This window comes from Lotus japonicus, chromosome 1 (genome assembly GCF_012489685.1).
Source record: "Lotus japonicus ecotype B-129 chromosome 1, LjGifu_v1.2".
In the NCBI taxonomy this organism is placed as follows: domain Eukaryota; kingdom Viridiplantae; phylum Streptophyta; class Magnoliopsida; order Fabales; family Fabaceae; genus Lotus; species Lotus japonicus.
Window position 1 is genome coordinate 88,083,103 of NC_080041.1, and position 9,874 is coordinate 88,092,976.

The following is a 9,874-nucleotide window of genomic DNA, read 5'->3' on the forward strand; positions in this document are numbered from 1 at the left end:
TGACAATGAGTCATAGCGGGCTGACCCATTGAATAGTTTTTTTATACGTTTTAAATTTAATATTTTGGTTATTGTTTTTGAATAAATTTTATGATTATGAATTATTTTCGACGGATCAACTTACCAACCCGCTTCATTTTGAGAATGTTAACCATAATTCATTTTGAGTATGTTAACCATAATTCTTATTATATTACATTTTGGCAGGTTAAATTGTTGTCCAACCCATTCTTAATTTTGAGGGCGGGTTGGCTTGTTTCATATGGGCTGATAACAAGCAAGTTAGCTCATTTTACCACCCTTTACTTATGTGCTTTTTAATCTATAATTAATGGGTTTACTTGTTTCATATGGGACGATAACAAGCAAGTTAACCCATTTTGCCACCCTTTACTTATGTGCTTTTTAATCTATTAGTGGGTTATCAGTTTATATAATACATGTTTAATTTGTGTAAAAAGATTCTCTATTGAAAGAGTCAAACCCACCCGAATATGAGGTCAAATCTAAAACGTGTTTTTTTTTTACATTGAGAAATTAGGGTTTGATGTTGCATCAAAGAGAAACCTCAGCAAGGAACGAAGTGTGTGTGCAACCCCAACTCATCTAAACAACAACGACAACGACGTGCTTTTTTATCTAAACATTATTAATCTTGCCAAAAAATAAATAAATAAGTACTAACACTACACATTCAACACTCTTTTCTGTACCAAAATAACGATCTCTTTTCAACATTTTTTTATTAATTAGTTGAAATTCATATAAGGCTACTAACAATATAGTTTTTAATTTAGTAAAACTCACTTAAATTTCAATCAAATATCCAAAAACTTCTCTTTGGTACTTTTATCGAAGGATATAGAAAAAGGTCCACAATCCACATCCCTTTTTTTTTATAAGCCAATGAATTGTATTCAACCTTTAAGGGGTGTCAAACTCAAATACATAGAGGAAGAAGATAAAAGAAAGAAAAAAAACTAATCTAGAAGTTCAAAACCATACAAATAACATGATCAAAGACCACCGTTTCAACATGGTGAAACAAAACCAACCCACCTACATGACAAAGCCAACTAAAAACTACCCCACAAGCTTCCCATCAAGGTTACAAGCCTGATAGGTAAGCAACTGGATTTATCTTCCATTCAAACAGAGTTCTGAAAGTCTCCCACATTTGCTTTAACCCAGTGTCAGGAACGATCTGAATTAAATCAACAATATGAGCATCCTCTAGTTTCTCATCCTTAAAAATGATGGCATTTATCAACATTCATAAAGACGAAACAACAGTCATCCCACCACCAACTCCCCCAACCTGCTTAGTATGGGGAATTGAGAAAAATGCATCGTCCTTGTTGAAAATGCAATTGAAATGGCAAACCAACAGTAAACTGCTCGCCACACATCCAAAGAAAAAGTACAAAAAAATAAGAGATGACCTCTAGTTTACTCATCATCACGACAAAATGGACATCATAAATCCTCCAGGTTTATGCTGCGCTTCCGCAGATTGTCCCTAGCCTGAATACGATTCCACAGCAATCGCCACACAGCTTTCACATTGGATGGCGCAGAGCACGCCAGACAGAAATAAACTCAACATCCGGACGCACACGGTACTGTATCTACAAAAAAGAATAAATTGGGTTGAGTTAACAGGGTAGAGTCCATCCTCTCCGGCTCCCACACCCACCTATCTGACCTCCCCTCACGCAACTGCCCAATGGATCTTCTCTCATCATATTTAACTAAGGAAATCCAATGGATCTTCTCTCATGTGATACTTGAAAAGTTTGACCCATGTAACACGCATAGCCATCAAGAAATCCAAATAGCAAATGCCAACCAAAGTAGATGAAGACTACACACTTCAAATTCTATCCTTATTTAAATTTGGTTCTGATCAACGTGGACACAACTTGCAACTTACAAATAATAATCATTCAATTAATACATGAAATAAAGTCTTCCCTCTTATAGCCCAAGAGATAGGATAAGATTTGTTCAAGATACAGTTTCTAAATACTAGTAATAAACCCAACTGTAAGATCAAGATTTGGTCATGTGGTACAACTCTATGTTTTGATGATAACAAGTATTTATTTGTGGATGAACAACTATGATACTCTAATGTTTGTCTTGAGTGTTTTGACAAACAGGTTCTGATTCTGACATCAGAAGATCTGAAGATCAGAGGATCTGAAGATCAGAGGATCTGAAGATCAGAGGATCTGAGGATCAGAGGATCAGAAGATCAGAAGATCAGAGGATCTGAGGATCAGAGGATCAGAAGATCAGAGGATCAGAAGATCTGAGGATCAGAAGATCTGAAGACCAGAAGCTCTGAGGGACCAGAGGCTCTGAAGGTTCAGAAGCTCTGAAGGTCCAGAAGCAGAAGTTACGAAAGTCAGAGGATCCAAGCATCCCTCTGACTCTGATCACAAAGCTTCACAAGTTCCAACACGAAGCATAACTCTGATCAGAGGTCAATGGTTAAAGGCAAAGGTCTCTATCGAGAAGTACAAGAGCAGTGTACTATTCTGAAATGCCTACCTACCAAGGTTCAGCCACAGCAGGTTCTGGAAGTTCCAGAAATGCCCTCCAACGGTCATATTATCTCAACAGAAATATCCTTTGCACCTTGGACTATAAAAGGCTGAAGAAAAGAAGAAAGACTAAGAGAGCGAGAAGAGCGAGAGAAATCAAGAGCTGCAATACAAGAAAAGATTCAAGCCTCTACTTTCTTCATCTATTCTTATTTAGTTTACACTCAGCTTATTTAGAAGCAAACCTTTGTAAACACCAACCTCAAACAGTTGTTTGATTTTCCTTAAGGGACCGGGTAGGTCAGTATCCTTAAGAAGACTAAGAGAGTGAATCTTAGTGGTGATTCCTTTAGGAGATCAAGGTTGATCGGATCCTAGAGAAGACTAAGAGAGTGAATCTTAGTGATAGCTAAGTCAGTGTATTGTTAGTCACTTGTAGGTTTCAAGTGCAGTTGTAACAATTATCTGATTAGTGGATTGCCTTCATTCTAAGAAGGAAGAAATCACCTTAACGGGTGGACTGGATTAGCTTGAGGGATTTATCAAGTGAACCAGGATAAAATACTTGTGTGCTTTTCTCTTCTCTCTATCTTTATCCGCTGCACCATCTATCTTAGAGAAACCGAAAAGATTTACTTTAAATCTTAAGGGGAAAGTTTTTATATTGAAAACGCTATTCAACCCCCCCCTTCTAGTCGTTTTTCACACCTTCAATTGGTATCAGAGCGCAAGTTCTGATTACCACACTTAACAGTGTTCAGTAGATCCGGGCCAGTGTGAAAAACTCATGGATTCCACCACTACTACAAGCAAATATCAATACAGTGCAAGACCACCTATCTTTGATGGTCAGAGATTTGATTTCTGGAAAGACAGAATCAAAAGCTTCTTTCTTGGCTTTGATCCTGATCTTTGGGATTTTGTTGTTGATGGCTACACCCCTCCTGTCGATGAACATGGTGTAAAGATCCCAAGGAAGAAGATGAGTGAAGATCAAAAGAAGGAATTCAGAGATCATCACAGATCAAGATCTATTCTGCAAAGTGCCATTTCATATGAAGAATATGAGAAAATTACTGATCGTGATTCCGCCAAGGGCATCTTTGAATCCTTGCAGATGTCTCATGAAGGAAACAAGAAAGTGAAAGAGACAAAGGCGTTGTCTCTGATCAAGCAGTATGAATCCTTCCAAATGGAACCTGACGAATCCATTGAGGATATGTTTTCCAGACTTCAGTTGCTCGTAGCTGGAATAAGACCTCTCAACAAAAGCTACACTACAAAAGATCATGTCATAAGGGTCATCAGAAGTCTTCCTGAAAGCTGGATGCCTTTAGTGACTTCAATAGAGCTTACAAGAGATGTTGAGCATATGAGTTTAGAAGAACTCATCAGCATACTAAAGTGTCATGAACTAAAGCGTGCTGAACATCAAGATCACAAGAAGAAGTCTATTGCCTTGAAATCCAAATCTGAAAAGGCTAAGGCTCTCCAAGAAGCATCAGAAGATTCTGATGAAGATGAGCTGACTCTGATATCCAGAAAGCTCAACTGCATCTGGAAGCACAGGCAGAGCAAATACAAAGGTTCATCAAAGGACAAAAGGCCAAAGAAGCACTTCAAGACGAAGAAGAGTCTGATGGTGACATTTGATGAATCAGAGTCAGAGGATGTTGACTCTGATGGTGAAGTCCAAGGACTCATAGCTATTGTCAAAGACAAAGGAGCAGAGACAAAGGAAGCTGTTGACTCTGACTCAGCATCAGAAGGAGATCCAGACTCTGACGATGAAAATGAGGTATTTGATTCTTTCTTAACCTCTGAACTTAAAGATGCTTTGTCTGAAATTATGGATAAATATAACTCTCTCTTGACTAAGCATAAAAGGTTGAAAAAGAATTTCTCTGCTGCCTCTGAAACTTCTGTTGAACATGAGAAAATTATTTCTGATTTGAAAAATGATAATCATGCTTTGATTAATTCTAACTCTGTGCTTAAGAATCAAATTGCTAAGTTAGAAGAAGTTATTGCCTGCGATGCCTCTGATAGTAAGCATGAATCTAAGTATGAAAAATCTTTTCAAAGATTCCTGGCTAAAAGCGTAGATAGAAGCTTGATGGCTTCATTGATCTATGGCGTGAGCAGAAATGGAATGCGTGGCATTGGGTATTCTAAACCAATTAGAAATGAGCCCTCTGTGCCTAAAGCTAAATCTTTGTATGAATGCTTTGTTCCCTCTGGTACCATATTGCCTGACCCTGTACCTGCTGAAGTTGCTAAAAACCCTCGTAAAAAGGGATCTTTCTCCATGTCTAAATATCATGCAAAAATTCCTGTATATTATCCTGCTGAAAGACCCAAAGTTGTCAGAACTTCTGGGCTAACTAACAAGAAAGGACCCAGAAAGTGGGTACCTAGGGATAAGATTATATATGTTGCAGATATCTTCAATAGGTCCATCGAAACTCCAACCATGGAACCTGGACAGTGGATGCAAGCAACACATGACGGGAGAAAGGCATATGTCCCAAGATCCAAAACTTGAACCTGAAGGTGAAGTTGATCTTGGAGGCATCAGTAGATCAAGTCAAAGCTAGCTGAAAAAGCTTGTAGAGATGAGCATGACTGTTTCAGATAGAAACAAAGACTCAGAACTTGATGAACCAGAAGCAACAACATCAGAAGATACACTAATCAGCAGCCAAGTATCCCTTGGTATTCCTTCTGAGGGGGAGTATTTCGTCTTATGCTCTTACTATTTTTTTTCCCACCTTCATTCTTTTTGCTTATGACAAAAAGGGGGAGAACTTATAGTATCTTGACAACTCCTATTTTATTAAGCTCAGAATCTAGATATTACTAACGTTGATATTAAGTATTAGATTCAGGGGGAGCTTAGCTCAGAATCAAGCACGAGTCTTGGATTCAAAAGGAGCAAGATAAACTATACACATCAGGATAAGTTTTAACTCTGATACCTTATACTCTGAGTGTATTCAGTTTATTTGTTTAGAGTTGTTCATCAAAATACATGGTTTTGTCATCATCAAAAAGGGGGAGATTGTAAGATCAAGATTTGGTCATGTGGTACAACTCTATGTTTTGATGATAACAAGTATTTATTTGTGGATGAACAACTATGATACTCTAATGTTTGTCTTGAGTGTTTTGACAAACAGGTTCTGATTCTGACATCAGAAGATCTGAAGATCAGAGGATCTGAAGATCAGAGGATCTGAAGATCAGAGGATCTGAGGATCAGAGGATCAGAAGATCAGAAGATCAGAGGATCTGAGGATCAGAGGATCAGAAGATCAGAGGATCAGAAGATCTGAGGATCAGAAGATCTGAAGACCAGAAGCTCTGAGGGACCAGAGGCTCTGAAGGTTCAGAAGCTCTGAAGGTCCAGAAGCAGAAGTTACGAAAGTCAGAGGATTCAAGCATCCCTCTGACTCTGATCACAAAGCTTCACAAGTTCCAACACGAAGCATAACTCTGATCAGAGGTCAATGGTTAAAGGCAAAGGTCTCTATCGAGAAGTACAAGAGCAGTGTACTATTCTGAAATGCCTACCTACCAAGGTTCAGCCACAGCAGGTTCTGGAAGTTCCAGAAATGCCCTCCAACGGTCATATTATCTCAACAGAAATATCCTTTGCACCTTGGACTATAAAAGGCTGAAGAAAAGAAGAAAGACTAAGAGAGCGAGAAGAGCGAGAGAAATCAAGAGCTGCAATACAAGAAAAGATTCAAGCCTCTACTTTCTTCATCTATTCTTATTTAGTTTACACTCAGCTTATTTAGAAGCAAACCTTTGTAAACACCAACCTCAAACAGTTGTTTGATTTTCCTTAAGGGACCGGGTAGGTCAGTATCCTTAAGAAGACTAAGAGAGTGAATCTTAGTGGTGATTCCTTTAGGAGATCAAGGTTGATCGGATCCTAGAGAAGACTAAGAGAGTGAATCTTAGTGATAGCTAAGTCAGTGTATTGTTAGTCACTTGTAGGTTTCAAGTGCAGTTGTAACAATTATCTGATTAGTGGATTGCCTTCATTCTAAGAAGGAAGAAATCACCTTAACGGGTGGACTGGATTAGCTTGAGGGATTTATCAAGTGAACCAGGATAAAATACTTGTGTGCTTTTCTCTTCTCTCTATCTTTATCCGCTGCACCATCTATCTTAGAGAAACCGAAAAGATTTACTTTAAATCTTAAGGGGAAAGTTTTTATATTGAAAACGCTATTCAACCCCCCCCTTCTAGTCGTTTTTCACACCTTCACCAACAAGGACCATGGTTTGTTCCATATCCACTCATCACCATTAGCCACCAACCAAATAAAGGGGAGAAAAATCAAATACTTAAACGTGTAATATTGTTCACCCAATTTTAGTTGGTTTATCTTTTCCTCTTGTAGAATGAGTGTAACTCCAATATCCATATCCACTTTAAAGAAGCAAACAAACATGAAAAGGAGAAACAAAACAAATAAAGCTCAGAACTCCTATCATTTTGTGAACTATGAAGTTTAATTTCATTACTTTACTATACCCACAGAAAAGTCTCTCAGATCCATAGTATATGCAAGGTATATGCTTTTGACAAAAGTCATTAATAAGTTCATAAAAGATAAGAAAAGTTCTTTAATATACTTTATCCGTTCCAATATAACCGTCTATTTTAAAGAAATTTTTTTTATTTTTATTTAACTGTCAACTTAGTATTTCAAGAGAGCATTAAATAATATTTTTACAACAAATGCTCTTGTCAGTACAATAATTGAGGAGAGATAACACATACTTTAAAGTGTAAAATAGAAAAATAATCCTCACTTTTTCTAAAGATTAACAAAATTAATCACAACCTAGCCTTAATATGTGGGTGTAAATAGGAATGGAAGGAGTAGTAACTTAGGAGTAAATACTATTAATTTTTATTTAATAACAAATGAATAAAACAAAACTCTAGGGTTAACAACTTAACATGTTTTACAATCAGCTTCTTTTTACTCCATTGAAGCTTAATTCTTGAGGTTTCTGATGCCAGAAGTTGTTCAACTCTGAGCTTTCTGACACTAGAAACTATTCACAAAAACTTATCTTCGTAATTGATTCCGGCCAGCTACAGAATCAATTGTAGGATATCCAAAATGTGCTTAATAGTGATCATCTTCTTCCTCATCATCATGTTCTTGCAGATCTGCTAGAGAAAAGCTTCTTGACTTGAAGCTCCCTAGTCTGAGCCTCATGTGAGCAGCATAAGATTCAGGTATTCTATTGTGCCTCATTTGCACTGGATCTTCTTGTTTCTTTTCCTCAGCTAAAGAGGAAGAAGAGGATGATGAGGCAGAGGGAACTTTTCTTGCCTTCTCTGCGTCTTCTTCTTCTTCCTCTTCTTCATAATCATCATCAAGATCCTCAGTCACAGGAAAAAGAGGCATGGATTGTGGGTTGGACCATGAATAAAAGGAAGATTTTCTGGACCACTTGGATGCAATTAGTACCCTTCTTCTCTTGTTGAAAGGACTCTCTTGCTTCTTCAATTCATTGATTTCATTCAAAGTGCTTACTTGAGATAGATCCGTGAAAGACTTTGATTTTCCATCAAAATGGCTTGATAATCCCCTCCTGCATCGCTTACCAAAGAATCCAAAACACCAACACCCATATCAGATGCTAGAATCAAAATCAAACTTACCAAAACACAAAAAACAGAGACACAAAACAGAGTCAGCATATATATACACAGAATAATAGGATCTGAGGGAACAAAATCAAAATCAAAGTTCAAATAAAAAACACTACATAGATATAGACCAAGAGAAAATTGATGAAATTTTTGTCTTTACCAAAAGATAGATTTCAATTTAGACCAAACAAAAACAAAAAATGATGAAGCATTAAATGTTTACAAAGAACAAAACAGGGGAACAAAGAACTAACTTGATGGGAAGAGAATCCTCCAAACAATCCAAAGAACCCAACCCAGTTCTTCCCTTCAACCCGCTCTGCACCTCCTCCTCATCCTCCTCGCTGTCATCCGGTGTTCCGATCGACGACGAACTCTCCGGCTCCGGCGACCCACCGGTGAAAAACTTCGGCGGCCCCGAGATCCGGTACCGCTGTGCGTCCCCGCTGAAGAGGCTCCCGTCGGCCTCGCCGTCACGCGGCGGAGACTCGATGGTGAAAGTGGGACCCACCAAAACCTCCATCAAAAGTTTCTCTGTTTTTGTTAAATATCAGCAGAAAATGAAAAATATTGAAGACCCAAGAACCAGAAAGTGGCGGCGATTGTGGTGGTGGTGATTGGATTACCCTTGTCCTCTTCTACTTCTTCTTCTCTTGGGCTTAACGGAACTGCTTGTCATCAAACTGCAAACTCTCAGGCAAATACAGTGACTGAGACTACTCTATAGATCTCAGAATCTCAATCACTCACTGTTGTAGATGATGATGATGATGATGATCAATGATTATTCATCTCCATAACCAGTTTTAACAGAGGAAGAAGAAAGAACAGAGAGAAACAGAGAGAGAAAATAAGTGGGTTGAAGAAAGCAGAGGATAATATATAGATAATAAAATAAAAACAAAAACAAAAAATAAATGAAAAATGAAATGAAGAGAGAGAAGTGTGTGACACGTTCAGGATGACGTGGCAACGCCAGAAAAATCAGTTTAGGTTGAATGAATGAGGCTTGGGTGTGTGTGAAAAGCTTATCTATATGTTTCCTTTTATTAGATCAGACCAAGTGCATGCTTCTTTATTTAGGAGTTTCATTTTTGGATTTTTGAATGAGATGCAATAATAGGAGAAGCATAATGAGATAAGATGCAATAAGGGATTCATATGGTATATGCTTATTTTGTTGGTTTAGGAAATTTTGTGTATTAGAAATGGAGAGGGTTAATTCTACTAAAATGTGCATGTTATGAATTCAAAATATTATCTCATGAAAGATGTATGTGTTCAACTAAAAATGAGAACTGCTGACCTTTTAAATGTGATGGATGATTCATGATATGCTTGGGAGAAAATATAGAAACAAAAAGTAGAGTTGGAAAAAATAAATTAAATTAAATGTGAATGAATTCAAGTGGGAAAAATTTGTTTGCAATCACTTTTTAGTGAAAAAGATATAGACGTAGGAGAAAGTGCAAAATAGAAACAAACATGATATGTGTTTAGTGTGTACATACATCTTTTGTTTAGTGTGTACATACATCTTTTGGCAAATATACAATAAACATATATGGTTACTGCGGCAATATTTAGCAGCGGTTTTTTAAAATTGATGTTAATGCATGTATCTATGTTGTATACCCAC

The 9,874-nt window shown here is 37.4% G+C and overlaps 1 protein-coding gene across 1 annotated transcript; it reads right to left on the minus strand.

Moving 5' to 3' along the window:
* Positions 1-7,457: 7,457 nt before the first annotated feature.
* Positions 7,458-9,509, minus strand: LOC130727492 (protein OXIDATIVE STRESS 3 LIKE 4-like). The gene is made up of 2 exons (XM_057578637.1): positions 8,490-9,509; positions 7,458-8,174 (listed from the first exon to the last, which is right to left on the minus strand). Exons 1-2 carry the CDS (start codon positions 8,756-8,758, stop codon positions 7,703-7,705), a joined length of 741 nt encoding a protein of 246 aa, XP_057434620.1. The 5' UTR covers positions 8,759-9,509; the 3' UTR covers positions 7,458-7,702.
* Between the last annotated feature and the right edge of the window lie 365 nt (positions 9,510-9,874).